This window comes from Bombyx mandarina, chromosome 20 (genome assembly GCF_030267445.1).
Source record: "Bombyx mandarina strain Sakado chromosome 20, ASM3026744v2".
NCBI classification, from domain to species: domain Eukaryota; kingdom Metazoa; phylum Arthropoda; class Insecta; order Lepidoptera; family Bombycidae; genus Bombyx; species Bombyx mandarina.
In genome coordinates this window covers 10222338-10237469 of record NC_143226.1, presented here as the reverse complement: position 1 = coordinate 10237469, position 15132 = coordinate 10222338, and the positions used below count along the sequence as shown (strand labels likewise).

Here is a 15132-nt window from a genome sequence, read left to right as displayed (position 1 = left end):
AAATTCCCACTATTTTACTGAAAGCCTATTTCATCTGATGCAAGATACGCGGTGTTGTTGCATTTCGCTTTTCATAAAATACCGTTTTGTACTATAAACGTATGGACTACGTTCCCTTTGCTAAAAAAAAATACCATAAAAGACGAATGACAATAACGGAATTGTCGTTATTTGACGAACTGCTTGTATTGTTTTACCATAGCTATGTATTGATCCACCAAAAAGGAAATTAATATTTATGAATGAAAATCTTCATATCTTTTTAAAAAAATATGTCTGATCTTAAGATATGTAGAATATGTTTACGCACCGAAGCGAAAATGTACGATTACGATCTATATCAGTTAAAATATTATTATGAAGAAGTCATGGCTATAAAGGTATGTAAACAAATCATTTTTTTGCGATTTTAGTATGGAATTTAAATGAAACATTCGCGAAAACATAATGCTAATTATTAGCTTACGAAAATGAATGATTGTGATGGCTTTAAAATCTAGAATCAAGACCTACCTTCCTTTGTTTTATCGTTTGTGACATGTCGAATTTTAATACTTTCAAGTAAACTAGAGGCCCGCAGTAGTCGAAATTCGACTATAATTAATTGGAATTGTAAGTTTGTACATCATTTTGATTGTATTTTATACTTCCATAATCACAAATTTCGCCAAGGCTACAACTATAAAAAAATTTTAATAAAGACAAACAATATTTAATCTATTCTCAATATGACCACAGATGTCAAGAACAAAAGTTTGACAATAAATAGTATGCATGGGTGTGTGCGTCAAATACATGGTATATAGCGTGTGTAATGTTTTTTTTATTGATTTAATGTATCTTTTACGCATTATTTAAAAAAAAAATTACCATTGTGCACTTCTTCTCTATATTCTCTATAAGTGTGGATAATTTCATACTCCTCCGTCCGCGCAATTTTCGTAAAAAGGGATACAAAGTTTTTGCTTCACGTATTAATATATAGATTCACCATATTAACCCTAGATAGTTAAACTTGAGTATTTAAACGTTAAAAAAAGAATAACATTATGATATTGACTAAAGTGAGTACTTACATTTTGAAAACACACCACACACACACACCATAACAACTTAAAAAATACAATAAGTATGTAAGGAAATAATTTACGATCTATGAGTACAGAAAAAAAAAAACTTTAAAATGGCATAGAAAATGTTGGTAGCAAAAAGTTAAATTGAATTTCAATTGTAACAATATTAAAGTCAATTCTGAAAATACTAATGGACATTTTAATTTATTTAATCAACTTTGAATCAATTTTCCTATTAATATTTTAAAGGAAATTTTACAGGTAAATGTCAACGATGGCCTACCACATTACTTCTGCTATGAATGTGTGATGATTTTATATAAATTCCATAAATTTAAAGAAAAATGTTACAACGGACAAAAAGTATTAAGAGAGCTTCTTTGGAAAGGCGGGGTAAGTTCTTAATTATGGTACCTAGAGAATAGAACTTACTTCTCACTATAAAATGAACTGCTTATAATTTATACTCCTAATCCCCCAAACTTACACACACACACACACACACGCACGCACGCACACATACCCAGAAATAAAATAAACTATTTTATTATACTGGATTAATGTGTCTGACAGATTTTGTACAGGCAATTCAAACTTTGAACCCATGTCTTATTGAAATGGAATTTATATTGTCCAATTCATAGACTCGGACCGCTTACAGATGTATAGTGTATTTTTGTGTACTATTTCATATTCACATCATTTTCAGATAACTTATGAGTCGGTATACAAGATCGATAGGCAAAGCAAATATCTAAATTCCAATTTAAGTGTATCATCTAATGAGAGTAACAATAAAACATTTATAATTAGAATACATGAAGATTCACATAAAGAAATTAAAAAACAAAATGGAGGCTCACCTATATTATTTTTAAGACAACAAGAAATAATCAGTCATGAAGACTTTAATTCAGAAATATTGGAACATTATGGAAACCCTGAACCAAATAGTCATAAAGCTTCATTTGTCAGTATAAAAGAAGAAAAAGTAAACTCGAATAGTGACGAAATTGATGTAAAAGATGATAATAACCAAAAAATCAAGAATAGAACAGTAGTTGATCTGGTTAATTGGAGAAAATATGATTTAACAGAAGCAGAAGCTTTGAAAGAATTCAGGAAGAGAGCTGATGATATGAAATATTTGCAAGCAGAGTTCAAATGTACGGATTGTTTTAGAGGATTCTCTAAGAAGAGTATGTTGGAAGGCCATAGAACAAGAAGACACCAAGAGGTATAAGTAGTTTTTTTAAGGCTTATATAGGTGCACGAGCTCACAGTCCACCTGGTGTTAAGTGGTTACTGGAGCCCATAGACATCTAGGACGTAAACGCGCAACCCATCTTAGATAGATAAGCTCTAAGGTCTCAAGTATAGTTACAATGGCTGCCCCGCCCTTCAAACCGAAACCCATTACTGCTTCACGGCAGTAATTACGCAAGTTATAATTTTGCGGCCTTATTGTTGTCATTGATTCTTAATGTTATCCAAAATGTAGAATTCAAAACAGAATTATTTGATTACTTGATTGAAAGTGTGATAACATAATAGCTTATGGCACAGAGCAATGCGCTATTTCGAACTCAAACCTATGCATATACTTTATATCATCATAACACCTATCAAGAATGGACTGTCACATGATAAAGAATTATTTATGACCGACTAAGTGGTGCAGTTAATTTCATATCATCTCATCTCATTTCATTTCATCCCATTCCATATTATCATTTTACATAAAGATAAGAATATAAATTAAAATAAGATATGACATAAAGGTCTTAGTTACCAGGTCATAAAATCCCTTTAATAAAAACGTATATCAGTATGTTTGTCAGTCCCTGGTACCCATACACAGAGAATCCTAATTTGAGTCCGGACGACCGTGCATGATTCGTTCCCAGTCATTGTTATTATTATAATGAATTTATAATGAATTTTCAGGCACCAGGTTTATTAGAATGCCGTTTCTGTCGGATCCGTTACAAGTGGAAATGTGACTTGAGGAAGCATATGAGGCAGCACTACACCAAATACGAGTGTCTGAGATGTGACCTCGTGTGCGTGCAAGAGTAAGGGATAAATAAAACTTTCACCGAACTAAAATATGAAACTATTAAACACTCAACGAACACTTTACAAATCCCAATTCACTTTTTCCGCTTCGCTTCAGATGATTCGTTCGCCGTTTCGCTTCGAGTAGATCCGATTACTAACTGTTTTCGTGTCATCTCTGCAACTATAGTCGATGCAACAACTCTACAATTGTCTAGAACATTCGTGATAGGTCGAGTAGTTTCGATATGTGTTTCCGCTATTTGATAATAGATTGCGTTACACTTATCCCACGCTCTCAATATTACTAGTTCTTTTGACATTCGTTTCTGCTATTCGATGACAGATGGCACTATTCTTACCGGCGTAGCATTATGAACCGTTTCGCTACTATCGGTGACTATAGCCGATGTCACCTCCCACTTAACGCCGCCCGTTTGCGATGGAGGATGTGCGTACTTTCATCACAGAGACCCCTTTCCCGTTTCTATTTGTCATCGATAACTTAACTACTTTTCATTTTTTCTACCTACCTAAGCGGATGGTCTAGAGAGACCTCATCAGCGCCACCTTAACTAGTAGGTGAGCTTACGGGGCTCAAACCTGACGATTAACTACTCGTAAGGCATTCCGCCTATTTCTACCGAAAAGCAGGTAAGTACCTGCCTGTTTTACATATAAATTGTTTAATTGAGGGTAGGCTGTGATTTCGCTTGCTTATGTACAACAATAAAACTTGAATAAAATCTGTTTGTTTCAGGAGTACGATGCTGTACCACGAAGAATACCATAGTGGCGTGACAAGGAAATGCGTACGCTGCGACTTGGAGTTCAGGTCCGTTGTCAGTTACACTGTTATTGACAACAGGTTTTCTTACTTGACATGCTAGTGCAAATAAGAGTGACACTCATCGAAAAAAAAAAACCGTTTGATTGTACACAATAAGAAAATTAAAACACGTTATTGGAAATGCCGCTCCATAGTTTTTTTTTTTATTGCTTAGATGGGTGGACGATCTCACAGCTCACCTGGTGTTAAGTGGTTGCTGGAGCCCATAGACATCTATAACGTAAATACGCCATCCGCCTTGAGATATAAGTTCTAAGGTCTCAGTACAACGGCTGCCCCACCCTTCAAACCGAAACGCATTACTGCTTCACGGCAAAAATAGGCGGGATGGTGGTACCTACCCGTGCGGACTCACAAGAGGTCCTACCACCAGTAACTGAAGTTCAATTAAAAACATCGAACTCTTGAATTTCAAAGTATGTTTTCATTAGGTATTCCTTTTATTTTTATTATTGTATTCCACCTTTGGGCCGATGAATTGCCAATGCTATGTACGCCATTATTGTCACATGCATCAGGCCATAAATTAAATAGTTTAAGTTATTTTCAAGGTTGAATGTTTGTGGTGTGGCAGTACTTTTTTAAATAAATAAACTCTTGATTCTAATACATAACCAAACCGCCTTTCATTCCTCGATATCTTACATGATATTGGTGATCGATTAATCGCAGACACGCGTCTACGTACTACTCGCACATGCGCACGCACCGCAGCGCGCACGTGTGCGTGTCGTGCGGCGCCTCGTACGTGAGCCGCGCCGGCCTGCAGCAGCACAGGAAGCTCAAGCACGTGCACGACGACGCGGTGAGCTTGTGTAGACCATAAAACCATACCGAGTTACGAGAATTACAGGACAATTTATAGGTTAACGTCGGATTAGCCATGGCTTAAAGGCTATGACGCCAGTGCGTATCGAGCGATGAGACCGTGCCAGTATTCCAACGAACGACTTCCAACTCCTACTAGCTCTTGGTGTTTTTAGGCTCTGCAAGCACCGGTCACTGAACTCGTCGATTACGACGAAGAGTTCTACGTGCGAACTGGCCCACAGACACAGCCCACTGAGTTTCTCGCCGAACCTTCTGAATAGGTCACGATTCCGATCCGGTGATAAGTTCGACGAAGCACTGGTCTTGCTAGAGCTAGTTTTGACAACAGTGCGTTGCCAGAGATCTTTTTGCCACGTACCATCAGGCTTTGGAATGAGCTCCCCTCCACGGTGTTGTCCTTCAAACGAGGCCTGTGGAGAGTACTTAACGGTAGGCAGCGGCTTGGCTCTATCCCTGGCATTGCTGAAGGCCATGGGCGACGGTGATCATTCACCATCACCTACGCTCGGCTGCCTACAGGTTAGCACCCTATGAGCTCACCTACTCGCCCGGTTCTGCTGGTATAACTCTAGGCTACCAGCTTAAGTAAGAAGAAAAAGTCATGATAATTGATTTAAAGCATCCTTGCCTCAGGACAGCCTCGCCGACGAGGACCGGGTCGCTTCGTACTGCGAAACGTGCGATGTCACGTTCGAATCCCGGCGGGCCTACGACGAACATCTATTTCACTCAGCCAAGCATTGTGACGACCAGTTGTAAGTGTTAGCTTAATATTCCTATTAAAATCTAAGTTTTCTTTTCAAACCAATCCCGCAAACACTTCATTAGTTAGGCCGTGAGCACATTCAATCTTCACGGCATATTATGAGCTCAAAAGTGCCTGTGAGCATAAATTTCCGTGAATTTGCAATACAAGTCCTTAATATTCGTAGCCCATAGCTCTTATAGTTAGAAGAAATCCGACAAAAACCTTCACTGTGCTAATGGCGTTTTTAATCAATAACCACTTTGTAAATTACGCTGCTACTTGGTCTTCCTAGTCTGATACTTTTGGCAGAGTAGTGGTCATCGCCGCTGGCCTCCAAGCTAGCCGCATGTCGACCGATGCTCCTCCATTGGAGGCGGCTGATGGTATCGCGAGCACATTGTACTGCGGTGGCTTTCGTAGTGCTGATGATGAGGTCAATCCGGCGCGTGGAGGATCGACCTTGAGTTCTTCTGCCTTCGGCCCTGTACGACAAGTCTCTCCTTGGATTCTTCCTTTCTGGAGATGTGCCCAAAGAACCACTACTTGATGTATATCTAACTATCATATATAAGTTATTATATCTGTCGGCGCAACATCACTATATAAACTTAAGGTTAACTGTTTCCTTTTCATTCCCGATCCTGCGGAAAGAATGGAATGCAGTCGACGTCGCCCAAAACACGTAATTTCGGATCCTCCCGATCCACTAACGGTGCTTCTAGGTACTTCAAGCACCGGTCACCGTTCTCGTCGAACCCGTCGCTTGCGACGAAGGGCTCGACGAGTAAATTAACTCTCAGACACAGCCCACTGAGTTACTCGCCGGATCTACTCAGTGGGTCGCGTTTCCGATCCGGTGGTAGATTCTGCGAAGCACGACTCTTGCTAGGGTTCGTGTTAGCATCGTCGTCAGGTTTGAGCCCCGTGAGCTCACCTACTAGTTAAGGTTACGCTGGAATAGCCTCTCAAGGCTACCAGATTAGGTAGGAAAAAAAAAATCCTTAATGTTACGCATGTCAACAACTGCTTAAGACGGTATTCAAGAGAATTCATGACTAAGTTACCCGCACTTTCTACTATAAATGCGAGTGACTATTGTCGCAGAAAACGTTCCGGCTCGAGCAGCCGAACGGAGCGGAACTCTCTACTGTTGTCGCTGTACACTTGCAATGTAATAAATGGAATTAATTAGAAAAGCTAGTCTTAATTACTGTCACTATGGAAGGCAATGATAACGCTGAAGAGAATGGAGGCATCAACGCTGACGTCATTATTTTAAAAAACACCATGGAACCAGCGTGTCCGTCATATCGTGTAAGATAAGGCGAATGGTGACCTTGTTGAGACATTTAACCGAAAACCTAATTAGAAAATAGTACTATTAAGCGTTTACATTTTTACAGGCAAGAGAAGAACGAAGACATCGCCGTGTCAAGAAAGACTCTAAGCAAATCGTATAAGGCTAAAGTAAGTATAGTCTATTAGTGAGGGTATTTATGTATTTTTCCGTTTCATAAAAACTATTAGTATATGTGGGTAGTATTATCTAGGAGGTATCTGTTACCAGTGATTTGACATGTTACCCAATACGTATGCTTAAGTTTACGATTCATTAAATTGACACAATTTGACATATATATGTACATACATACATAGTCGTATACATTATATACTGTTGGTTTATTGTCAATATATTGTTATTGTTTAAAGTGTGATCAAATTGAGAATAGATTAATATTATTTGAGTACATTGTAGTCTTGGCGAAATCTGTGATTATAGAAGTATAATAAATAGTCTTTGACAATAGAACTAATATATAATAATGTTCAAATTTATAATTTCAATTAATTATAGTCGAATTTCCACTACTAGGCGACCACTAGTAAAGTATTATTTTATCAGATCTTAACAGATTTTTTTTTACACGTATCTATATATTTATGTAACGGAATCTTGAATGTAATTTCCACCACCTTCAAGACGTCTGATTAACTTGACAATTAGGACACGCATAAAGGACCCTTGTTAATACAAGTTCTAAGGTCTCAAGTATAGTTACAACGGCTGCCCCACCCTTCACACCAAAACGCATTACTGCTTCATGGCAGAAACAGGCAGGGTGGTGGTGGTACCCACCCGCGCGGACTCTCAAGAGGTCCTACCACCAGTAATAACAGAAAGAAAATATTTTGTCAGTATATATTTTAACTTATTCTCGAAGCGTGTTTTTGTAGTATTATTTATTTATTTCAGATGATCCCGATTCTAAAAAGACGGTGAGTTTATCTAGTATTCGTATACATAATTCTTAGTGAATTCAATTTTTTTTTTAAATAATCTCCATATGTTTGCTTAATTATAAATGCAAACTGGCTTGCAAAATCTAAGAAGCAGTGAAATAGATTGTAAATGCTTTATACGATTTTATTATTTATTAAAAAACAACTGTAAAGGCAATTAGTTTTTCGGACATCCTGTATATATTATGGATTAGTTAGTGAATGATTTGTTTTTATGACACTAGATGAGTAGACCGTTTTCTGACTTAATTGATTTTGAGTGGTTACTGTTGTTGGTAATCAGGGAAGTGTATGTTTGTATCCTCATCTTGCAAAAAGATAGATACTTTTCTTTTCATATAATGAGGTATAGTCAGAGAATATCCATAGTCCCTAAAGTGTACTATAAATAAGAATGAATGTTTGTTTATCCTGCACTAACGTCCAAACTGTTATGGACCTCCGGATAATTAGGTTTAAAAAAAACTATATTATAGTTAGGTCTATAATATAGGTAGTAACTATATTATAGATAGTTTAGGTTTGGGAGGTGGGTGGCATGATTTACTATTTATCCAGATAAAAGATCTTACTCCAGAAGGAAGCTGTTTTATTATCTACTAGATGATGACCAAGCTTTGCTCGTTTTTTTTTGATAACGCCATCTTGTTATGTCTTTAAAGCGGTTAGTTGCCCTCAATTAAGAAAAATAGTATTATTATTCGCCAATAGATGTCGGGAAGAGTTGATTATTGAAAACACGAATGAAACAACATTTTCTGAAAATAAATCGTAGCTAGATCGATTTATCGCCCCCGAAATCCCCTGTATACTAAATGAAAATCGTTGCAGCCGTTTCCGAGATTCAGATTATATAGGTATATATTAATATACAAGAATTGCTCGTCTAAAGGTATAAGATAGAAAACTTTTTTTTGAATACGCGGACGAAGACGCTGGTGAGAACTAGTGTTTTCTAATAATTACTTGATTGATTCGATAATGTTTGTTAAGCGGTTTCAATGATAGTTTAATTTATTTCTGTAAAGCAAAGAAACTGAAGATATCTTTCTACCGAACGTTAGAAGGAAGAGGAAGAAGAATTTGAAGAGGACTCACAGAAAACCTACAACTTGTTATCAGGTAACGTCTAGACATATTTTTTTTCGATTGATTAACTGTGATTTTTATAAAATATGACATAAAATTCCCGAAAAGAAATAAGTTGATATTTGAATTCAATTTGATTATAACAATTAGAACAATAAGATTAGACATTTTATTTTATTGATGGCTACGGGAGTCCATGTACATCATGGATGAAGTGCAAAACGCAATGCACGACCTAGTTCTCACGGCAGAAACGAGTAGAAATGTTTGTAACTACCCGTTCTTACTACGTTGTAGCAGTAAAACTTTCAATTATGTGGAGGGGTTTTTTTTATGATTGAAAGATTACTGGTGGCCCGGAGGCCTTTCCAGTTTCACCAGGACAGGTGGGCGAGCAAAGGCTCAGCCAGGAGGGGTGGGATTTGCTCACAGCTGCCCGAGCGCCTCCGAAGGAGACCTAACAGTTCAAGAGTAACTGCTTCGCGAATGAATCTACTAACGGATCGGAATCGCGGCCCGCTGAGAAGATCCGGCGAGAAACTCAGCGAGCTGATTCATGGGTTAGGTTGCACGGCGAACTCTTTGTCGAGTTCGATGAGTACGGTTACCGAGGTCCCTAAGCCTGCTCCTAGTGTTAGAGCTGAAGGCGTCAATGTGGAGGGTATCCTGTGTGCTTAATGCGAGTTTTTTAACGTTCTCGATAGCGTAAAAGTTAACTTATATTTGTATGGAGTTGGAAAGTTTGCTTGCGTTTGCCGCTAGGGGCGCTGTTCCATCTGCATACAAATTTGAGTTAATTTTTACGCTATCGAGAACGTTAAAGAACTCGCACTAAGCACACTGATGGACTCCATCTGATCCACTTTACTGCAGGGCAGTCGTTTAGTGCGGTAGGGCCCTATAACTTGGGCCTGCGGTCTACTCCCAACATCTACATATCGTCAAGTCCCACATACGCCGCGAGCCCTCTAAGCGCGGGGACGTCGTAGGAAGTTCGGACCCGGCCCGAGAAAAAAAAGCGCCTTTAGCGGCAAACGCATGCTAACGTTCCAAATTTAATTTTTTATTTAGGCAGACGAGCATACGGCCCACCTGATGGTGAGTGGTTACCGTTGCCTATGGACTTCAGCAATGCCAGGGGCAGAGACAAGCCGCTGCCTACCGAACCAAGCCGCTGCCTATCGAAAATTAAAGTTAACTTTTACGCTATCGAGAACGTTAAAAAACTCTCACTAAGCACACCGGAATCAAGTTCGATAGCTTAACCAAAGTCCGGTTTCCAGTGCGGGGAGCACTTCGACACGCAGGCCGCGTGTCTGAGGCACCACCTCGCCCAGCATCCCCGCACGTCCTTCTTCTCGCCCGCCGAGAGGCACATATGCGAGATATGCGGAGCTTCTCTGGCTGTAAGTGCAGAGCTTTCGATTCGGTCCCAATGATAATTAAAGAGGGCTGATTAATCTACTAATTATTTTTATTGCTTATATAAGTTGACGAGCTCACGGCCCGCTTGATGTTAAGTGGTTACTGGAGCCCATAGACATCAACAACGTAAATGCCGCCACCCACCTTGAGACATGAGTTCTAAGGTCTCAGTTTTTTTTACATTCTTCTGTTCTGTATATATATAATGTTATGGAGTATTTCAGAATGATTAAAATCATTGTAAACAATAAAAGATTGAATTGTGTTTTCTGTGGATTAATAAGAAAACAACATTTAAAGCCCATCTCTTTTATTTATAATTAACTATATAACTATACTTAGTCTGGCCACTAACTGGTACTGTTACAATTAAAAACAAACAAAATATTACATTTGAATTTGGAATCTGTCATTTTTATATGATTGCTCATTGAGTTTTCTCATTTTGGCGCCAATACATTGTACAATATTTTGCGATATTAAAATGGGGTAGGGTGATAAAGAGAACCGAATCGCTGTGATTGCATTACACAAAGTAGGTATGGAGCCAATGCAATTTTTATACGCTTGGTATTAGTAAAATGTTTGTGTACCGGGCTATTAATAGGTGTAATGAGACCTCCTCTGTTTGTGACAGAAAAATATCTGGCCGTCCACGTAGTGTTCGTACGAAAAAGGTGGTTAAAGCAGTAAGGGAAAGAATTCGAAGAAATCCTGTCCGAAAGCAAATGATTTTATCTCTGGAGATGAAGATAGCACCTAGAACCATGTCGCGTATTTTAAAAGATGAATTAGGACTTGCAGCCTATAAGAGACGTACTGGTCATTTCTTAACTGATAATTTAAAAGAGAATAGGGTGGTAAAATCGAAACAACTACTGAAGCGGTACGCAAAGGAAGGTCTTAGAAAAATTTTGTTTACGGATGAGAAAATTTTTACAATTGAGCAACATTTTAACAAACAAAATGACCGTATTTATGCTCAAAGCTCTAAGGAAATTTCCCAATTAGTCGACAGAGTGCAACGTGGGCACTATCCGACTTCAGTGATGGTTTGGTGGGGTATTAGCTATGAAGGAGTGACTGGGCCATACTTTTGTGAAAAAGGTATCAAAACATCGGCACAAGTGTATCAAGGTACCATTCTTGAGAAGGTAGTGAAGCCCCTTAACAACACCACGTTCAATAATCAAGAATGGTCCTTCCAGCAAGACTCAGCGCCAGGTCATAAAGCTTGGTCTACGCAGTCTTGGTTGGAAACCAACGTTTCGGACTTCATCAGAGCTGAAGACTGGCCGTCGTCTAGTCCCGATCTTAATCCGCTGGATTATGATTTATGGTCAGTTTTAGAGAGTACGGCTTGCTCTAAGCGCCATGATAATTTGGAGTCCCTAAAACAATCCGTACGATTGGCAGTGAAAAAATTTCTCATGGAAAGAGTGATAGTGCTTCTATTGATAACTGGCCTCAACGCTTAAAGGACTGTATTGCAGCCAATGGACACCACTTCGAATAAGCTTTTTATACTTTAAATTGTTTTATATTTATGTATTAAACTAACACACTGTAAAAGTAATAAATGTTATTTGCCACAGTTTTTTTTTGTTTTCCTTTGTAACAGTATTTACGGCCAGACTAAGTATATGTGGGATCGCTGTGCACAATGACATAAGCGAATTTGTTTAATCTTATTTATTCATCAGCTTATCAGCTCCCAAAAAATTTACCTACGTCTTTCTATATTCGTAACGACTCTGTCATAGACTTCATGCACCAACTGTCATCTGTCAAGACGGTGTGGCAAATGGCTACACCTAATTATTCCCACTTTTTTTTTTTAATTGTTGATGTAGTGAATTGTCTGTGTCGGTCGTCAGCCGGGCAGCGTGGCCATGCACGTGAATCTGCACACGCGTCAGCACGTGCACACATGCGGCACGTGCGGCAAACAGTTCCACATGCTGAACGGACTCAAGAGACATCTGGTGGTGCGTACTACACACTACCATTACTACTAACGAAACAAACAAAAAAATCTTTTGATTTCGACTTTGAGTTTTTTAGCCAGAAAACCCGCCTTGAGACATGAGGTCTGGGTCTCATTGGTATAATACAATGGCTGTCTCAAGTGTCAAATGTTCGCTGTAAAAATAAGCAGGGCGGTGGTACCTACCCGTGCGAACTCACAAGACGTCCTACCGCCAATTAATAGGTGTAACCAACATTCGCAATTTTTTATTATTTATTTATTGATGCACAGAACAAATCACAATCATTACAGTATATTACATGTTAATCATACAAATAGTACCTAAATCTGATCTGGATTTCATACTAAATTATTTATGCACTCAGCAAACCCATATTAATGTACATAGCGAGCGAGCCTCCAAATTAGTTATTGAAAACAAAATTACAAATAAAATAACGGGTTCCAATGAAACAATAAAAAAAAAAACAATAATAATATAACTACATAATATGTAGATAACTACAATACAACCAACACAAACATTCAATCCTTTCCGAGGTATTTTTTTTAATGATCACAGCGAAGCATGGAATTATGGTGGCAATACTCGAGAGGCTCATTGTGACTGGTAAGGTAGATGGGAAAAGACCTCGGGGGCGCAGCCCAATACATTGGTCCGATCAGATCCGCACCGCTCTTGATTTGATGTTTCACAACGCCCTCCACACCGCCAGAGACAAGAATGGATGGAGAAAGATCGTGCGTGCGAACGTGATACAAAAGGGTGGTCACGACCTTCAGCAATGAGGAATACGACGCAAGGATGACAGCGAAGCTATCCAACTGTTCTCATGTCCGTCATGAACATTCCAGACTCACACGGGCGAGAAGAAGTTCTCGTGCCCGCTGTGCGACAAACGGTTCACGCAGAGCAACAGCATGAAGCTGCACTACAAGACCTTTCATCTCAAGCAGCCATATCCGAAAAGGTAAATACAGGGTGTGCGAAAATGTTTTTGTCAAAAAATCATTTAATTTTTTTTTGCTTGAGAGGCTATTTCAGCCTCGCCCTAACATGTAGGTGAGCTCACGGGGCTCAAACCGGAGTGCTGTTAACACAGGCCCTAACAAGAGCCGTGCTTCGCAGAATCTACCACCGGATCAGAAACGCGACCCACTGAGAAGATCCGGCGAGAAACTCAGTGGGCTGTGTCTGTGTGTTAATTCGCTATCGAGCCCTTCGTCGCAAGCGAATATACAATATAGAATAGAAATAATAATGTTAATTTTAAATGCCCAGCGAAGCGGACGGGTAGGTAAAGCTAGTTGTTTATAAATATAACGTGGTCTTATCTTTTATTGTTTTAATATTAAATTATTATTGTCTAATTGTAATTGCATAAGTTCATAAAAAACACTACGCAATAGTTTTACCACGGCAGTTCCCAGTGCCACACGTGTTTTTTATGTAATCATTATAATTCTCCTGCTTTTCTTCTTACATGCTCCTCTATCATATATTATTTCTTCGCTCACTCCCCTCTTACAAATATCGTATTTCACGCAATCCATCCATTTTTTCATAGGTACCTCTTCCTCTTGAAGATTTATGTAAATTAACATAAAACTAATTTTAACAAGAGTTATGTATATAAGGATTATTCCCAGGAACAGAAGAAAGAATAAGGAGGAGCACGCGACAGCGAATGTTGAAGAGTCGTCCAACGACGTAGACTCTGACAGTCTCCCCGAGCCGGGAGAGGTGCATCCGCCCGGGATCCAAGCTGTGCACGGCGCGCCGCCGGTCCACGACGAGCCCATGGACTACATGCGGCTATAGATGTACCTGAACTGTCTTATTAGTTAATTTTAAATCTCCTGGCTTAGCTTAGTTTAGTGTGTGCCGAGTCGTTGCACAATAAACAGGTTGCAAAATGTTGTCTTTTTATCATTATCACCCTACATAATACACACGCTCTACGGATTTTATGAACTGGTAACTAAGACCTTTAGGTCAAGTCTTATTTTAATTTTAATGAAAACTTATGAAAAATAATAATATTAAGTTGATAAACATGGCATGAAATGAAATGTAATTAAATGAGATGAGATGATATGGGGACATGTGGTGTTTTCGCTCGGGAAACGTAGCGGTGGTTTCATATCTCCAAATAATTGATTAAGTTCGTTGAAATAAGAAATTACTGAAAGCACGAAACTAGTGTTACCAGATTTTCACGATTTTCGTTGTTCGATAAAGATTATTGTTCACAATTTAAGTGCGTAGTTTAAGTCCGCCCGGACAGACGCCCCGCCCAGCCTAATTCTGCCGCATAGCGATTATGCATACTGATTTAAAGGATGGAATGCATTCTACAATATATCTCACCTCAGCATGGCGGAGTTGACGTCGCGATGTATATAGTCCAGTAACCACTTAACACCAAAGGAGTGGCGATTTCACTCACCATATAACGTGTCTATGTCTGAGGGTGTCCCTGGTATGCTGATGTTACATGAGGCCCAGTCGCGTCACTCCCCAAAAGGTGGTCTATGGGTCGAGAGACACGGAGCCGAGTCGCACCACTTCTAGACACGTCACCACCATTAGACAACCGGTGAACAGGAGACTGGGAGGAGGATCTCAGGGCGCCACCACTTACCGCTCTGGGAGAATTACACCAATAAAAAAAAAAAAAAATTAAAATTAACAATATTTTGTTTATTGAACACTAATATAAAAACATACGAGTTAAATTTACAATAGTGATAATATAAAACTAGA

The 15132-nt window shown here is 39.0% G+C and overlaps 1 protein-coding gene across 8 annotated transcripts; it reads left to right on the top strand.

Moving 5' to 3' along the window:
• Nucleotides 1-157: 157 nt before the first annotated feature.
• Nucleotides 158-14282, top strand: LOC114242492 (uncharacterized). Of its 8 annotated transcripts, none has more exons than XM_089735779.1 (14): nucleotides 160-380; nucleotides 1323-1466; nucleotides 1783-2310; nucleotides 3021-3148; nucleotides 3892-3966; nucleotides 4654-4786; nucleotides 5446-5567; nucleotides 6964-7027; nucleotides 7815-7837; nucleotides 8890-8983; nucleotides 10234-10356; nucleotides 12253-12363; nucleotides 13221-13336; nucleotides 14022-14282. In XM_089735779.1, the coding sequence occupies exons 1-14, from the start codon at nucleotides 273-275 to the stop codon at nucleotides 14185-14187; spliced, it is 1935 nt and encodes a 644-aa protein (XP_089591905.1). In that variant the 5' UTR covers nucleotides 160-272; the 3' UTR covers nucleotides 14188-14282. The 8 variants fall into 8 exon arrangements, with proteins under 8 accessions (XP_089591911.1, XP_089591910.1, XP_089591905.1 ...); XM_089735778.1 differs by having other exon boundaries at nucleotides 161-380; nucleotides 14016-14282; XM_089735780.1 differs by having other exon boundaries at nucleotides 162-380; nucleotides 1335-1466; nucleotides 14016-14282.
• Nucleotides 14283-15132: the final 850 nt, after the last annotated feature.